Below are 19,269 nucleotides of genomic sequence, written 5' to 3' on the forward strand. Positions count from 1 at the left end.
GTGACTGCTGTGCCCTGATTGGTGCTCTTGCTTCATGTTTCATGTTACGCTATATGTTTATACACATATAAACGAAAAGGAACGACAGATTTCACAAAATGTAGTGGAGTAAAAAGTAAAATATTTGACTTTGAAATGTAGTGGAGTGTAAATAAAAAGTAGCCCAACATAGAAATACTTTCAGTAAAGTACAGATACATTAAAAAAAGTACCTAAGTACAGTAATGAAATACATTTACTTCATCACTGTCCATCACTGGAATTTGAGATGTTTTTCATCTACAGTTAGGCTACTGGAACATACCATTTCATAATAATATAATAATCCCCATTTAGGGGCTAGTGCATGTAAAGTTGTGACATGAATCAGATACTATATTTGATGGAATTAATGTAGAATACACTGTATAAATACATATTATGGTGGTACTTTGGATTACAGAGTTACATGTAAATGATGCGTTTTTCCATAATGTAATGGCAATGTGTAATATATTATGTTTATGTTACTGTAATTAGCATATCTATTGTTCATTGGGATCTCCTATATATGTCTGTTGTACAGCTTTATTACTCCTAGGATATGTAAAGGAATTCTGAGTTATTTGGAATGCGTAGTTCTCTAAACATTGTTCTTTAAGTGTAAATAAAACCTCTGAGAGAAATATAAGTGGGGACATGTAATATATTTTTATATGAATGTAAATTAATAAAAATAAACAATATTGATGTTTCATTATGTTTTGTGGTGAATACCTTTTGTGGAAAATTCCTTCTAGTCTTTCTCTTAATGTGTCCTTGGATCAAGGCTCTCTCTCTTTCTCTCTCCCTAATCTACAACATCCATAGCTTTTTCCTATGTTAATCATTGAATGTCCACCCCCTCGTCAATCACTACAATCGTACACCTGAAGCGACCGTCAGATGTACGATGGCTGTACCACACGTGAACATTGCTAGAAAGGCCTTCAGGGATTGGACAGCACCTGAGGGCCTGGGGATATAAAGGGAGCAATGGGAAAACAGATACTTACACAGGCAACATGAAGCTCCTTCTGCTCTTGGGATTGGTAGCCGTCGCTCTCTGTGAGCCGACCCGTTTTGAGGGGTAATTAGTTACTTTTTTTATTTCTTGAATGTTCTTGCTTTTCATCTTGAGACAGAGGTGATGTTGATTTGCAACAACGGGGGTGAAGCACGTAAAGCATGTCTCTCATGTTCTCTTTCAGGGATAAAGTCTTCCGTCTGAAACCTGTGATCGATTCGCATGTATCATTCATCAAGGAGCTGGCCAGCAGCTTGAAGGTAGAGTTATTTTTGATGGGAAATCATTTCACCAAATTTTATCCAGTAACACTTCACCTGAGCCATTCTGCATACATACACAAATTACAACATATGTCATGACAAGTAATGGTAATGGGGACACTGTGATATCACTAGACATAACCTATCACGGCAACTCATGACAGTATATGACATATGCTATGAATTGTTTATGACATGCTTATGTCAATGTTTTGAAGCAGAGTTCAACTAAAGTATCACCTTGTTCCAGATAAGAGATTATTTCTGGGTTCTTGGGTGTGTTTTTAAAGAAATAAGCTATCACAGTGTGGTTATACCAAGGTTAAGGGCCATTGTTAAACATACGAAGCAAAGGAAGCCCCCTTAATCATGATAAAGTCAGTGTATTACATATCATCCCTTGACACAATGCTAATAGGATAAAATACACCTACATTAAATAAATAATTAATTAGTTATGAATAATAGCACAGTGACCAACCCTTCCAGCAAGCAATGTAGATTGTTAACGGTGGGCTATGGTTGCCAATCGCCTTAATGACCAAAGATCGCTCCATGAGCAGCCTGATGGTTTTTTATATTTTGACACATTAGTACATTAATATGCAATAATAACTATCCAAGTGTTGGTCCTAATGTTGGGAGGTTGCAACTTTGATCCACAGTGATGCCACAGCCCTCTGTGGCTGGGCGTCCAAGAAAGCATGAATGGCCTTGCACTCTCTGGGATGGTCCTCACCCCAGAAAACATATGTATCAGGTTTATAATACAATACAATGTAATAGTCATGAGATATAGATTTAGAACCATGTACTTTATGTGCTGTGCATATATATTCATATAAAATTGGAGTACAGCCCACTGTGAGACTGTGTTACTACACAGTCTCAGAAATTTTAAAGGTGATTCTAGAACAATAAAGAGGGGCCCTGGCGCTTGGTTTAGTATTGTGGTGATAAGGATCAACTCCATTCAAATTCCTATTCAAGTTTAAATGAAGCTATTACATCAGAGAGCCAAAAATAAAGAAAGATAGCATGTGTCTGAGTCTCTGTGATAGATATAATGATGAATATATACTTTCTGAAAAATGTTTTTACTGCTTCCAATAAAAATGCACCACAGCCATGCGTCTGAGCTAAAGATCTCAAAGCCTCTGAAATGAATTGTTTTGTTTGGATGTGTGTAAAATGTAGAACTCACCCTACAGTCTTAATATAGTCTTAGTAGGTGTTCACGCACCATCCTTTACATGTGTTATGTGTCGCCCTCTGCAGGTAGACTTCTGGAGTCCCGACAGCGCTGAGTTGGTCACTATTGACATTGATGTTGACATCCATGTTCCTGCCTCTCACAGTGACATGGTCTTCATCATGCTGGATCAGAGCGGCATCAACTATGAGTAAGATCACAAGATACATCAACACATGATCACCAGACACAGCAGTTGTCAAACGTTAGGGCACATCTGTACATAAACCGCTTTTTCTTTATTTGTACTATTTTCCACATTTTAGACTAATAGTGAAGTTAGAAAACTATTAAATAGCAATTCTCAGAATTTTCCTGCATTTCCTGTCAGGAGGATATTCAAACTTTTTAGTGTTATGTAGGCAAAAGTCTGAGCACCCCTAGTTAAATGACATGTTTTGTTGACATTCTAAGTAAAAAAAAGTTAAACCATGTTCTGCTCAAACATTGTATTTGTAGAGCATAATTTCTATTGCTAAATTTAACATATTTGGGAAAAAATGAGACAAAAATGAAATGTGCCATAACTTTTACGCAGGCCACACTTTCTCTTTCTTTTTTTCCAATATGTTAAATTGAGCAAATAAACAATAATTGAGCATGAAAATGTACAGAAGTACTCGAATCATCATAGGTCTTATATCTCATGATTAATCTTATGTTTCTTTATCCATCTGCACATCTGGACACGTTGCTGCACATATTGCACTTCTGCATACTTATTGCGAGTATGGTCATTATATGCCGTTACCTGTACCTCCCTGTACAGTCATTATCACACAGCGTGTTTCATCTCAGATTATAGATCTTTTTACAGATTGTTGTATTTTTCTATTTGTATTTATGCTTGCAGATAGGATCTTTTATAGTTATTGTTCTTGTTATATTGTCTTTACCCTCATTACTATTACCGTACTGTAATTTCCTTTGGGATGAACTAACTAACTCACTATCTATCTATCTATCTATCTATCTATCTATCTATCTATCTATCTATCTATCTATCTATCTATCTATCTATCTATCTATCTATCTATCTACTCTCTGCTCTCTGTAGAGGATGTGTTAATCTGAGATTGATTAACATTACATTAAGCTCTGCACATTGTAGGTTGTATGTAGCACATACAGTAGTAATAAAGTACTTCTGAGGATTGTGTGCTACAGTGAGTCTTCTATAGCTTCTCCAAGGGTTCCCATGATCTATAAACATGCTAGAGTTGAGTTCTGTTTCTCCTGTGTTGCAGGGTGCTGATTGATGATCTGCAGGCTGCTGTTGATGGTCAGCTGGACAGCAGCACGCACACCAGGTCTCATGACTACACGAAGTACAACAACTGGAACACAGTATGGCTTTTTTCACTCTTTTCCAAAATGTATGCATAGCTCTGTCTTTGAGGTATAAACAAAGTCATTCAAAATGGTTTGATGTGAAATGGTTCAGTGTAGAGAAACTTATAGACTCTGAATTCTTTACAGTGGTGCTAATAGGAAACAGGGGTCGATATGTGTACAACACGAATATAGCAATCCAAAATAAGCAGTGAACTTAAATGAAATGAAAATGTTTTATTTGGGTGCTGTTTTGTCTGCATGTTCCTCTCTTCCATAAATATTATTGGAAAAAATGTCAATTTTTTTCTCAAATCTATATCACAGACATCACACAACATATTTATTCCTATCGCGAAAAGTATGAACAATTCTGAGTTGGTAAGTTTCTCTAGAACATTTCTGATCAAACCACTGTGAACGACTTTGTTTATATCTTGATATTTTATTAATGCAGAAATTTGGTGTAAACACTGGTGCAATTCTAGTTTAATGTCCATTTGAGGGGCCAAATTTGCAGAGCTTAGTGTTTTCCTCGGCTAATGAGCAGTGTGAAGCTCTGCAGAGCTGTGTTCCTCCAGGACTGAAGTCTTACAGTCTATTTGTCTTCATTGTTTCGTCTCTTGGTTAATGTGAGGGACTGCCATGCTTGTATTCTAGATCCAGGACTGGGTCATCTCCATCACCTCAGCCAACCCGACCCTGATCAGCAGAACTACTATTGGAAACACCTACGAGGGACGACCCATGCATCTGCTCAAGGTCAGCCTTCACTGACAGTGCAGATGTCATCTCACTGTCATCAAGTTGATGCGTATAGTGTGATTTTGGAAGAGAAGGAACGTTCAATTTCACATGCAATTCCATATGGCTTTGTTAATCTCTTTTCAATTTTATACAGCTCTATTTCAGACCTATTCAGTTTAATTTAATTCAATAAAATTTTCAACTCTATTCAGGCCTATTCAGTTTAATTTAATCCCATTAAATTTTAATCCAACTCTATTCAGATCTATTCAGTTTTATTCAAATCTATGCAATCTTTTGGCACGGTGGCGTGGTGGGTAGCGCTGTCGCCTCACAGCGAGGAGGGCCTGGGTTAGATTCCCCAGCTGGGTGACCGGGGTCCTCTCTGTGTGGAGTTTGCGTGTTCTCCCCGTATCTGTGTGGGTTTCCTCCGGGTTCTCCGGTTTCCTCCCACAGGCCAAAGACATGCAGTCAGTCCAATTGGACATGCTAAATTGCCCCTAGGTGTGAGTGTGTGAGTGACTGTCTGTGTCTGTCTGTCTGCCCTGCGATGGACTGGCGACCTGTCCAGGGTGTATCCTGCCTTCCGCCCAATGACTGCGGGGATAGGCTCCAGCACCCGACCGCGACCCTGACACTGGATGGCAATCTTTTATCATTTTTATTCAGTTTTATTTAGTTCTTTTCAGTTTGGTTCAATTCTATTTGGTTGCATTCAGCTATATTCTGTCTTATTCAATTCTATTCAGCTGTATTCAGCTCTATTTGGTTTTTAATCAACTTTTATTGTGCTGTATTTTGTTTTATTCTTTTTTCTCTGTTTATAATTATCAATCATTTTTTATTGTATTCAGCTCTATTTAAATTTATTCAATTCTATTTTTGGTTGTACTCAATTGCATTCAGAATTGTTTCAGCTCTGCGTAGTTTTGGTAGCTCTATTAAATTTAAAACAACTTTTCTACTCTGTTTTATTCATTTCTTCAGATTTTCTCAGCTTTTACCTTAGTCTAATTAGATGTAGATGTAATCTAATTAGATGTAATTAGATTTGGTTTTAATTGGTTGAATTCAGTCTTATTTAACTCAGTTTGGCAATGTTCAGCTCTATTAAGTTTTATATACACTAATTTCCAAAAGTATTCATCCAAATCATTGAATTCAGGTGTTCCGTTCAATTCCATGGCCACACAAGCACCTGGGCCTGCAGACTGCTTCTACAAACATTAGTGAAATAATGGGTCACTCTCAGGAGCTCAGTGAATTCCAGCGTGGTACTGTGATCGGATGCCACCTGTGCAACAAGTCCAGTCGTGAAATTTCTTCACTACTAAATATTCCACAGTCAACTGTCAGTGGGATTATAACAACGTGGAAGCGATTGGGAACGACAGCAACTCAGCCATGAAGTGGAGGCTAAGGCGCATAGTGTGCAGAGGTCGCCAACTTTCTTGAGAGTCAATCGCTACACACCTCCAAACTTCATGTGGCCTTCAGATTAGAATTCAAGAACTCAATATGAACTCAATAGCTCAATATGCGTAGAGATCTTCATGGAATGGGTTTCCATGGCTGAGCAGCTGCATCCAAGCCTTATGTCACCAAGCTTAAAGCAAAGCATGGAATGCAGTGGTGTAAAGCACCACCACTGGACTCTAGAGCATTGGAGATATGTTCTCTGGAGTGACTAATCGCGCTTCTCTGTCTGGCAATCCGATGGACAAGTCTGGGTTTGATGGTTGCGAGGAGAATGGTACTTGTCTGATTGTATTGTGCCAAATGTAAAGTTTGGTGGAGGGGGGATTATGATGTGGGGTTGTTTTGCAGGAGTTGGGCTCGGCCCCTTAGTTCCAGTGAAAGGAACTCTTAATGCTTCAGCACCAAGAGATTTTGGACAATTTCGTGCTCACAACTTTGTGGGAACAGTTTGGGGACGACCCCTTCCTGTTCCAACATGACTGCACAGCAGTGCACAAAGCAAGGTCCATAAAGACATGGATGAGCGAGTTTGGTGTGGAAGAACTTGACTGATCTGCACAGAGACCTGGCCTCAGCCCGATAGAACCTTTGGGATGAATTAGAGCAGAGACGGCAAGCCAGGCCTTCTCATCCAACATCAGTGTCTGACCTCACAAAAGTGCCTCTGAAAGAATGGTCAGAAATTGCCATAAACACACTCCTAACCCTTGTGGAAAGCCTTCCCAGAAGAGTTGAAGCTGTTATAGCTGCAAAGGGTGGGCTGACATCATATTAAATCCTATGGATTAAGAATGGGATGTCACTCAAGTTCATATGCGTGTGAAGGCAAACGATCGAATGCTTTTGTAAATATAGTGTTTTATAATGTCTTTTCAGTTTTATTTAGCTCTATTCGGTTAAAGCTTGTACTAACACAGCTACTGCCATCTCACAATTGACCTTAATGTAATGTGTTTGGAGAATGTTAAAAGCAAACCAGTCAAGAATGCTGTGTCTGCACTGTACAGGTATGAATTGAAGTTACTGAATTCATCTCTCTTTCTCACAGATTGGAAAGAGCTCCGGCTCCACCAAACCTGCCATCTTCATGGACTGTGGTATCCACGCCAGGGAATGGATCTCCCATGCTTTCTGCCAGTGGTTCATCAAGGAGGTAATGCTTCTTCACTTTCAAATCAGCAGGACAAAAGCTCAGCATGTCTGATTTAAAAGTCCCATATCCTGGAAAACCAAACTAGCTTTAAAAAAATGTTTTAAAACGTCCCACTAACTTGCTCGTCCTTATGTTGCATAAGTTGCAAAAACAGCCTGTTTTGAATTAAAATTGTCATGAACACATTTATATATCAGCACATTCAGCCTATAGTAGTTTAGCCCCATCATATTCCCACTAAAGTGACATTAAGTGTTGTTACTACAGACAGTCTGTAGCAAAAATATCGGAGTGGATGATGTGAGGAAAATGTTTAAATGCTGTCCTGCTCCTGGCTGTCAGAAAGTAAATGGATCATCGCAGCCTTCCAATGGATCCATATGTTTTTTCATATTTGTCTGAGAATTACAGTCCAAACTTTTTTTGAATTCAGACACTGCAACAAAAGCAGTCTGATTAATTCTAACAAATACAGAGGGGTTAAAAATAATCAAGAGGGCTTTGAAAGTGAATAAGGCCTGGTTTTTATATGTAGAATGTATATACATGTTAAGTGGACTTCAGGGAAAAACTAGAATGAGACTAGAAACAGGCATGACTACTAGAAACAGGCATGATTATTACTGATGAGCTGCTTTTAATATTGGGCAAAACACTAAACTCTGCAGTACTTTGTCCCTATAGAACATGCACAGACTTAAGCACACATGCACATCTTCTGCTTGGTAATTAACCCCGATGTGCTAATTTCCTTTGGGTTAGGCTGTGTCCACCTATGGATCTGACCCCAAGATAACCAGCCTGCTGGACCAGATGGATGTCTTCGTTTTGCCCGTCTTCAATGTGGATGGCTATGTGTACAGCTGGACTAACGTACGTCCCTCAGCGACCAAAATTCACCATCCATTAATTACATTTTGCCTCTTCTATTCATCCTGTGTGGTAACTTATGAGAGTTATTCCCCAAAATGTTGTAGGGAATATTGTATTCCCCAATTTTTTGTAATACAACAAATTGCAGCATGAAGATCACTGCAATATAATAAAGCAAGCATTACTTTAAATACTCTCTCTAACAGATTTAGATCTAGATTTGATTTGTAATGGCAATATGGGGCTATTGTAAGTATCAAGTAATGGTTGATAAATGTAACAAGTAATGACAGCTTATGGGCACCAATTAGCATCATGCTTAAACTGTTTATTATCACACGCTTGTTTCAAAATGTGTTCAACTTTAAGTAAAACACTTGTGTGGTTTCTTACACTGTATGACTTACTGTTATATCATAAAACTGGACAAAAGTATGTTGCATAGGTAAACACAGTGGCAGCAGTCATCTAGAAACCTGACGTTATTTTGTACCAAAACATGTCTTAGGTGATCAAATATAATTGGTGTAAAAGGAATATGGAGCACATTAGACTTGAAGCAATTATTGCTGAGATGCTTTACTTGCCCTACTATCATTCTCCATCATTTACTTGACACGTTTTAGATTAAATTAAGACTCACTCAATGTGTTATGGATTGTGATCTAAAGGCAATGTTCTAATTTGGGCCTACAGAACAGGATGTGGAGGAAGACTCGCTCTAAGAAGAGCGGCTCCAGCTGCGTGGGTGCTGACCCCAACAGGAACTTTGATGCTGGGTGGTGCAGTGAGTATTACAGCTCAGTGCCAAATCACAGCTATGATGTGCAACTAAAGATTACTGTTACTGTTACAACCCTGGATATCACACTTTTAGACCCAATCCCATTTCTTATTTCCTACCCCTTGTTTTTGAGTATCTCCTTGCCCCTTTGAGCTGAGTTACAAGAGGTATTGATTGAAATCTTCCCCTGTGAAATGGGACCCTCAAATAAAAAGAACATTACTTTATTAACAGCTACTAGCGCTGCTCTGTAGGTGACCCTGCCACTCTGCATTGACAGCAGAGGAGGGTAAAGCTCAGCTCCTCACTTCTGGGCTTTAGTTACATTTAGAGCATCATGTGCCTTCAAAGAGGGGGACAATTATGTATTATCACTCACCCCTAATTCTGCTGTGATATGAAGCTGAAGTCAGATATTCACCAGCTTCACAATTTCCTGTTCCACCTTATATGATGTAGCAGTTTAATTCTGGCACTTCAGATGTCAGAACTATAATTTAAGATGGAATTGGAAATTTAGCTAGCGACCGAGACATCTAATAGTGGGGAATGGGGAATGGGGAAAAACGGGGAAAAACATTTCCTAACATTTCCTCCAGGAACCGCACAACATTTAATCATTCTTCCCACTGCTTTCACTTCAATATTTTACTTCAATACACTTTCAATTGGGGGCAGTCGTGGGCTGGAAGTTAGGGAACTGGCCCTGTGACTGGAAGGTTGCCAGTTCGATCCCCAGCACTGATAGTCCATGACTGAGGTGTCCTTGAGCAAGACACCTAACCCCAATTGCTCCCTGGGTGCCATGGATAGGGCTGCCCACTGCTCTGTGTGTGTGTGTGTGTGTGTGTGTGTGTGTGTGTGTGTGTGTGTGTGTGTGTATTCACTAGTGTGTATGTGGTGTTTCACTTCATGGATGGGTTAAATGCAGAGGTGGGATTAAAAAAGTATTACTTAACTTAATAACCCTGCCATAAACTCTCAGCTGTAACAACACTCTGCATCACTTCACTGTGAATGGGTGGGGCTAAACTGCTACTCCATGAAATATGTTTTATAGTTGTGACCTCATAACCATGATTCAAAATTGGTTTTGCAGCTTATTTTCCTTATATGGACGGTACGGACTCCAGTGAAAAATACATTTTACTATATACATATTTCTCTCATACAAAACACTGTTTATGTCAGCACATATAAATGTCTGTCTCCCTTTCTATGACAGCTTTGGGAGCCTCCAACAGCCCCTGCAGTGACACCTACTGTGGCGCCAGCGTTGAGTCTGAGATTGAGGTCAAGAATGTCGCTAACTTCATCCGCCAAAACAGGTCCATTATTAAGGCCTACCTCACCATTCACTCCTACTCCCAGCTGCTCCTGTTCCCCTACTCCTACAAATACGGACTGGCCGCAGACCACTCAGAGCTGGTACCACTCATTACACATACACGCTACTTATAGTGGTTCAGTCATATTTATAATAGATGGGATTCATGACTGGTCAAATGAAGAATGCTTTTTAGCTGTTCTGTACAGTATTTCTAGAAATAAGAGCTGGCCTGAATAACCATTTACAGGCCTAAATAAAATTTTACAGCCCTGAATAGCCATTTACAGCCTTGAATAGCCATTTATAGGCCTGAATAGCCATTTACAGCCTTGAATAGCCATTTATAGGCCTGAATAGCATTTTACGGGCCTGAATAACAATCTACAGGTTTTGAACACATTGTAAAACTCATTCTCAGCATCACCCTAAAAAAACATATTTACATTTCGTAAGTAATCATACTTGTTTGGATTGTTACTGCAGTTCAAAATATATTGAGGGATAATATATTAATAGACAGGCTGAAGCGCAGCTACTGAGAAGGGTGTGACCAGAGAACTTATAGAGAAGAGAATTACCACTCTGTAATGTCTTCTGGGTTTTTGTTCATTTTCTTTTGCTATTTTTATTCACTTCATCGAGTTATTTTATTTGGTTAGTTCACTGTTTTTATCGTGGAAAGCAGTAGTAAGGGTAACAAGAAGGCTGAGTTGCAGTCATAGCAGTCATCAGAAGAGCAGGGTAGAGGATTGAGGAGCTTTCGAAGCTCTGAGGCCAGTTGATACCTGGCAAGAATTTTTGTCATGTGTTTAAGCAAGCCAGCTAAAATGTATTTCTTTTAAACTTTTTCCATACATTAACAATAACTGTGTGTTATTAATAATTGAGTGTTCGATTTATTTGAGCACGCTGTACTGGAAATAGACATATTTTTTTCCATTTTTACTGTCCTATCAGCAGTAAAATATATTATCTGTTTATTATCTGCTTATGGTAGGTAAATAATAAAACTCACCCGTAGAAAAATAAGTATTTATACAATGAGGTGCTGCAGAGTTTATCCTTTGTCATTTCATGTGTTGCCAAATATCCTGACACTTCCATCAGGCCCACACAGTAGCTCACAGACAGCACTACTGTCTGCAGTGTAACTTTTTAAATGATATAACAATTAGCATTTTTGAAGGAAACTAAATATTCTGCCAAAATTCTGAGTAGCATAATTAGAGATTGGTTTGAAAAAGAATGGCAAGTTAAGATTTACTTAGCTGTGTATGTGTGACCTTTCCACTGATCGGAAAGTCCCCACTTAATTCCCCTGTGTGTTCCAGCTCAGTGTGGCAGAGGCAGCCTCTCAGGTTCTGGGCAGCCTGTATGGGACCAAGTACACCAGCGGCCCTGGGGCCACCACTATCTGTGAGTAGACCACATAGAAAGACTACTGCAGGCATCTAAAGGCTACCGCACACTGGATGAAAAGTGTAATGTCATGTAGCAGACAGTTCTCAAACACTCATAAAATCTTTAGTGAGGAACCATGTAAGCCTGTCAATTCGACCCCAGTGATGCCACAGCCATCTGCGGGCAGGAGCACAAGAATGCATAACTGTCCTCGCCCTCCTGGGTGGGTAGGAGGGTCCTCTCTTTCCCATTTGTTAGCTGACGTAACAGCAGTTAGTGTTCTTCTCCAAGCATGTTGAGTTGCTCAGTGATATTGCATTAGCAGCAATTTGAGAAGATTTGTATAACTTCAAGCACGTTCTAGCCTTTACCCTCCTAGCTTGTTAGCACTGTGATGATGATGACTAAAGAAAAATCTTTAATGCTAGGTCTTTAAAATCATAGTTCAGCGAAAACACTAGGTTGGAAGTACTTTACCCAGCCATAGTCGATCAAACGTCTTTAGTGTCTGAACTTTACTTACATACTGAACCTACTAGCCTCACAGGTAATAGAAGCCACCAATTAGCAAACTGCAAGCCAAAATCATCACATTTGCCTTAAAACATGTTGAGCCTTTTAAGTAATGTTAAATTGACCTGCTTATGTGGTTTCTGATACCGTTGTATTTTTAAAAATAGACAAAATTGCCAACAAAATTCAGGCCTCAAGATGGTTGAATAAGCAAACTTAAGACATCAAATATGTCTTGCTTGATCGACGAGATTTGGAGTGATGGAAACAATTATTTCCACTTGATCTTTCACTGAACTATGTCTTTAAGATATGCATACGAATCAAACACAGCACTCTTCATTTTCAATTCATTACTTTTTTTCTGCAGACCCTGCCTCTGGGGGCTCTGATGACTGGGCCTATGACCTGGGGGTGAAGTACGCGTACACTTTCGAGCTCCGTGATACCGGCTACTACGGCTTCCTTCTGCCTGAGTCCCAGATCAAACCCACCTGCGAGGAGACGATGTTGGCCGTCAAGTACATCGCTGCCTACGTGCAGAAGAATCTGTACTGAGAAGGGAACCCTAGAGAACTCTAGAGATGGACCCAGATTGATACATATCAAACTCATATTCAGCGCTTCTATCGTGCATGTGAGCAGTGAAAATAATAAAACGTGCAGTGTTATACTCTCCTCACTTACTTTCTGCAGAGTCAAATGCATAACATTACATTATTATCATTCAACAGTATTACATGAGAATGTGTGTAATTTTTTTTTCCATTCCAAAGTCTTGGTGCAGGACAGCAAAAGCAGGATCCCCTTTTACTTTAAGATGAGACCGAGGAACAGTTAAAAGTGATTGAGACGCAGACCTTAAAGATCTTGAGGTCACATATATACAAAGCATGTCTTCAAAATACGCAGGTGCCTGACCATTCAAAGCTTTAAAAGCCATCAATGCCATTTTATACTGTATTCTGTAATGCACTGGGAGCCAGAGTAAGGATGCTGAAATTGGAGTAATGTGCTCTTTTCTTCGTACCAGTTAACATTCTGGCTGCAGCATTTTGAACTAGTTGTAAATGAGCCAGAGATGCTTCGTTAATTCCAAAACACAGTGCCTTACAGTCATGCAATCTAGATGTCACAAAGGCATGAATGACTCTTTCCAAATCTCAAGCATTAAGAAATAATTTTAAGCTGGAGATTGTCCTAAACTGGAAGAAACTTGCATTGACTGCTGCATTTATTTGCTTATCAAATTTTAATTCAATATCAAAAATTACACAACTTACCCAAGGTTTTTAACTTATGTTTTTATAAAAGGGGTTAAAGAACCCAGATTTTCTTTCAAGCTCTTGGTTGTAGATAATCTGCATGACAGTGAGATGTTATGTCTACGAATAATTTGGCCTAGGGGGAGCATGTACAATGAATAAAGAACAGGGCCTAAAATGGACCTTTGTGGAACCCCAGATGTCATGGCCACAGATGAAGAGAAGTATTTCCCAATGTCAACAGAAAAGGTTCTATGTTTAATATAGGAGATCAGCCAATTTAGAGCCAATCTCTTGACCCCAACACAATGTTCCAAACGCTCAGAGTATATCATGATCAAAATGCAGCACTCAAGTATAGCAAGACCAGGACAGAACAATCACTAGAATCAGCATTAAGTAAAATATCAGTCGCTTTTAAAAGAGCAGACTCAGTACTGTGAAATGCCCTAAAACCTGATTGAAAAGTTTGATAAATTTTATTGTTATCTAAAAAGATTCAAGTTAGTAAACAACTTTTTCAAGAACTTTAGCCAAAAATTATAGTTTTGATATAGGCCGGTAGTTACTCTGAACCCCTACTTCAAATATCTTGAGTCAACCATCCAGAGCAATGGACAGTGCAAAAAAGAGGTGAAGAAGAGGGTGCAGGCAGGATGGAGTGGGTGGAGCCGGGTCTCAGGGCTGATGTGTGACAGAAGGATAGCAACAAGAGTGAAAGGGAAGGTTTACAAGACAGCAGTGCGTCCTGCTATGATGTATGGTTTGGAGACTGTGGCTCTGTCTAAAAGACAGGAGGCTGAGCTGGAGGTGGCGGAGATGAAGATGCTGAGATTTTCGTTGGGAGTGACAAGGATGGACAAGATTAGAAATGAGCAGATCAGAGGGACAGTGAAGGTGGAGCAGTTTGGAGATAAAGCCAGAGAGGCCAGGTTGAGATGGTTTGGACACGTGTTGAGGAGGAATAGTGGATATATTGGGCAAAGAATGTTGGAGATGGAGCTGCCGGGTAGAAGGAGAAGAGGTAGACCTCAGAGAAGGTTTATGGATGTCGTGAAGGTGGACATGGAGATGGTTGGTTTAAAAGTAGAGGAGGAAGTGGATAGGGCAAGATGGAGGCAGATGATCCGCTGTGGTGACCCCTAAAGGGAGCAGCCGAAAGAAGAAGTTACTCTGAAGAGTATCCAGAATGTCCAGAATGTGCTTTTTTAGGAGGGGCTGAACAACTGCATGCTTAAAATATGCAGGAACCACACCAGATGCTAAACTTGCACATATAATTGATAAAACATCAGGTCCAATTGTGTCAAAAACATCCTTAAAAAAGCCAAGATGGAAGAATAGCCATAGCAGATGTAGAGCATTTCTTGCGAGAAATAATGGTAGATAACTGTGCAAAGGAAACCGGTTCAAATTTCTCAAATGTTGGAAAACCTGGCTGAAAGGTAATTGGCTGAATCACAGAACTTGAGATGTTAGACCTAGCCTTTTCAACCTTGGCCACAAAGAAATCCAGAAACACTTTACAGTTATTTAGAGACGCTTCTGGGACGTAGCCTGGAAGAGCATTTACTACTGAATGTATTGTATTAAACAGATATTTTGGCTTATGCTGTTTTTTTAAGATCATTTCTGAAAAGTATTCTGCTTTTACAGATCTGACCTTGATTTCTTGAAATCTGATCAAACATGATTTGAGAATCTGAAATGATACTTGCAGCCTATCCTTCTTCCATTTGCGCTCAGCCATCCTACAGTCTTTCCTAGCCGTCCTAATAGAGTCATTCAGCCAAGGTTGAGATTTGATGGATGGATGGATGGATGGATGGATGGATGGATGGATGGATGGATGGATGGATGGATGGATGGATGGATGGATGGATGGATTATTGATCCCGAAGGAAATTTAGCAAGTCTACCTCTCACCGGAGCAACTGAATCCAGCACAGTTCTAAAGGGGGACTGAAAAGAAGCAGTTAGGTCTAGTGAAGATCATCCTCTCTCCATCCATCCATCCATCCATCCTCTAACTATCCTCAACTCCGTCAGGGTCGCGGGGGGATGCTGGAGCCTATCCCAGCGGTCATCAGGCAGAAGGCAGGATCTAGTGAAGATCACTAGATGAAAAATAATTTGCATAAGCAAGTGCAAACTGAGTAGCTGTAGTGGGGCCTAACTTTCTAGAAGGTTGTTCTGAAGTTCTAATAACCACTGGATGTGATGAGTATGTCCATGCTCATGAGTAGGGCCATTTACATGCTGAGTAAGATCAAATGAGTCCAGCAAATGGTTAAATTCACTAACCATAGGCTTATAGGGGCAACATATATGAATGTTAAAGTCCCCCAGAACCAATACCCGGTCTGACATCACAGTTACTACAGATTAAAAAGTCAGAAAATCCCTTGATAAAGTCTTTATTTGCTTTAGGTGGCCTTGCAGAGCAGAGGGTCCGTGGATTCACCTTTAAAAATAAGTGATTCAAAACTAGAATACACATCAGTAGAGAGAGCAGAGCGTTTGTATCCATTTCTAAACACAACTGCGGCGACTCCACCTCTTCCCGTGGTACACGGACAGTTTAAACGGCTACAGTCCGTAGGGCACAGATCCGAGAACAGGCTCAGATCATCAGCTCGCAGCCACGTTTCAACTAAAAAATAAAAAGTCCAGCTCTTGAAATATAAAAAAGTCATTTAAAATGAAGGATTTATTTGATCCCGACCTAACGTGAGCCAAGGCCATACTCACAGTTGAGACAGATTTACACGACGCCCAAGGTGCGGGTTCTAGAGGCCGCAGGTTTTGGTGTTCAACGCCTCTTCTCCTGCGTGCTGGCCTTCTCTGGATCACAGTGCAGTTGAGCTGTACTGATGGTGGTCCGGAGTGAACAGGCACCAGGAGAATATGGTTTTGTGCACGACAGAAGGAGCACAGCTTCACTCTCAGTCCGGCTCGTTTTCCCCGAGGGTGAAAAAGTTGTCTCCACCGATCTTATACGTCCATTGCAGATTTGAGCAAAGCTTCACAATCATATTAAGTTGAATTGATGATAGTGTAGGGAGCTGCTGGACGAGGCACACAAGCACAAACATGTGACACATGGAACCGGTAGCAGTAGAGCAGGTAGGAAGAGACGGCACACCATCTTGGTTCCTTCAAAACAAGTTTATATGAAAGGAAGGTTCATAAAGCAATCAAAGGAAGAGATAATTACCAAAAGACTACATAGAAAGATGACTGCAGCCATCTAAAGGGTATCACACACTGGAGGAGTGCTAAGTAGCAGACAGTACAAGGCACAGCTAGTAGCATTTCTCTGTGTATCTTAAAATGGCCCATGTCCTACATTTGTCTTGTAGGTTTCCCTCCTGCACTCCACTGATTCTAATGTCCTTTCATGTACCTAAAATGGTCATAATTCATTCTTATATGACCATTGTCCAACATCTCCTTGTCCCTGGCTGTATGTGACACATGCGATAAATGACCTCTATTCTGATAGACTGCCTTATACTGGCCACCATATGGGTCAAGTCTGCTTTTGCAACATGATATTGGCCATGTGTTATCTAGGTTGGAATATATCCTCACGGACCAAAACACAGCACACTGTCTCATTAAACACACCTGATTCAGCTCATCAGCAAGGCCTTCAGGAACTGGATTCAGAGCATTAGATGAGCATGATCTCGGCAGCACTTTTGATCCAGAAGGTCTTCAGTTTGATACAGCTGTCCTAAACCGTTCTGCTTTATTGTAATTAATGTGATGAAGAACTTTAAACTGTATCAGGCTAAGACAAGCACATGAAGTGAACTTGTTTCATTCACTTGATTCAAAGCACTGTATCAAGTTTCATCATATTATTCTTCTACCCAGTCTTCTCTGATCTAATATAATGACACTCTTCTCAAGAGACAACTGCCTACCTTTGTCTAGTGTAAGACTGCACCTGCGTAGCTCAAATGCAAAAGTGATGAAGCATCTTTCAGCCACCAGTATCTTGACTGAGTGAAGTCAAGTCAAGTCAAGAGGTTTTTCTACAAGTACACAGTGGAGTGAAATTACGAAACAACACAGCACAACATGGAACAAAATACACAGGACAAAGTGCAAACGTGGAACGCGAGAGAGTTGTAATTGTTCATGCATCTATCTGCCTCCACTTTAAGGTTTATGTCCTATTTATTTGAAAGTAAATGAAGATCATTTCCATATGTAATCAGCTTCTAACTAACAGTGTCTGATTTCTGTGCTGGCATGAGTCTCAGTTTCTTTTCGGTAACAGGAGAGAACCCAAACAGAAAACCTGCGCTAAACCTCTTCCTTAAATAGCTCCCATTTGCTGCTGAATGAGGCAGTTGAATAATTAACTTTTAAGGTCCCGAAAGCGCTCTGCAAGTCGTCCCTGGATTGAGGGACTTCCAGTAGGATGTGGATGGTAAGCTTCTCAACACTTTGGGAGAAGAACAGGCTGAGAATGGTAGCGTTTCTGTGTGAATAGCTCTATTCGGGCTGGAATGTGGCTGGAGTGGGCCGGCCAATGGCTCATTGTGGGGTATTGTAGGCATCCCCTCTTGTGACCTGGCTGGAATCCAACACTCAGTGTTGGGGGGGCTGCAGGGGTTGTGGGGGTTCTGACTCTGACCAAAAGCGCTGTGGGCCAGCTGCAGACTATGTGATGGCCATACCGTACAGTCTCCATGACTGCCCTTTTATCCTGCCAAGCATGCAGACGACATGGAAACACGCACTGCACACACTGCGGAATGCTTCTGAATACTAATAACACACACAAACAGCCAGTCTAACAGCCTGCATTTCTTCTTTTAATAGCAGTGTTCAAACACAACAGATATAGAAATGGAAATTGTGGTCTGGAAGCACTATGAAAAGGCTCTTTATGGGGCCTACCATCTCTCTGCTATGATTCTGAGCTGAATTATTTTCATAACTTAAGAACTAAATTAACTTCCAAGCAGCCTTCTGCAGTAGAACATAAAGCTCCATCCCACTCGCAACATTACGCAGGCATCAGATGGAGACCAAAACAGTCTGCTGTTATGTAATGTGGGTCAATGGCCTTCAGAGCACCATTTGTAGTACACTAGTCAGGCCACTTGATGTCACCAGTGTACAGCGTGCTAAAGAAGCTACTTGCTATTTTTTGACACTGACTGTATCTCTAACCTCATGAACATGTAGCATTGTGAATGCACCCATTATAGGTAAAGGCAAAGATAACACCAAGGCAGAGCCGGATATGAGCGGATCATGGACAAAACTATAACAGAAAGGCATCTGTAGGAAAATGACAGTCATACATACAATCATTTAGTAAAAACATGGGTTGAATGAAAGCTCTGTCTGAAACGGTGTCCCATTAAGACTATTAGGGCACTCCAAAGGGAGCAGGAGCTTGACAGGTGACACTGGCATGATCTCAAATGGCTCCCAATGTAGTGGACTAAGTGAATTAGGTATGAATTGTTGGTTTATTCACCCAGTTATGCTATATCTTTGTTAGATATATTATTCGCTGTTTGGGTGCAGTAGCCATTCTTGTAGGACCTCCAAAGTACACTACAAACACTCTCAGAAAAACTGGCACTAAACTGACAGTCCCCCTCTTGTCACTGGGGTGGTACCCACAAGGGTACAACTCAGTATCTTTAGCCAGGTAACATAATTGCACTATAACCCATTGAAATTGTATTTCCTAAGTTGTATTGACTCCACACACCCCGACTCGTCTCCAGGCTTTTTATTTTATTGATCTGTTTTAAAACAGGTTATGTAAAGGTACAAATGCAGACGTTTCACCTGGGA

The 19,269-nt window shown here is 40.4% G+C and overlaps 1 protein-coding gene across 1 annotated transcript; it reads left to right on the forward strand.

Moving 5' to 3' along the window:
* The first annotated feature begins 972 nt into the window (after positions 1–972).
* On the forward strand, positions 973–12,854 carry cpb1 (carboxypeptidase B1 (tissue)). The gene is made up of 11 exons (XM_017703796.2): positions 973–1,108; positions 1,230–1,305; positions 2,587–2,711; positions 3,808–3,907; positions 4,553–4,654; positions 7,167–7,271; positions 8,034–8,144; positions 8,841–8,931; positions 10,154–10,356; positions 11,590–11,674; positions 12,543–12,854. Exons 1-11 carry the CDS (start codon positions 1,044–1,046, stop codon positions 12,728–12,730), a joined length of 1,251 nt encoding a protein of 416 aa, XP_017559285.1. The 5' UTR covers positions 973–1,043; the 3' UTR covers positions 12,731–12,854.
* Positions 12,855–19,269: the final 6,415 nt, after the last annotated feature.

The sequence above is a fragment of the Pygocentrus nattereri genome, chromosome 3 (assembly GCF_015220715.1).
Source record: "Pygocentrus nattereri isolate fPygNat1 chromosome 3, fPygNat1.pri, whole genome shotgun sequence".
In the NCBI taxonomy this organism is placed as follows: Eukaryota; Metazoa; Chordata; class Actinopteri; order Characiformes; family Serrasalmidae; genus Pygocentrus; species Pygocentrus nattereri.

Coding starts and splice junctions, on each gene's coding strand:
- cpb1 (XM_017703796.2), top strand. CDS start 1,044: ATGAAGCTCCTTCTGCTCTTGGGATTGGTAGCCGTCGCTCTCTGTGAG. Junction 3,908..4,552: donor AGTACAACAACTGGAACACA/GTATGGCTTTTT, acceptor CTTGTATTCTAG/ATCCAGGACTGGGTCATCTC. Junction 11,675..12,542: donor CCCTGGGGCCACCACTATCT/GTGAGTAGACCA, acceptor TTTTTTCTGCAG/ACCCTGCCTCTGGGGGCTCT.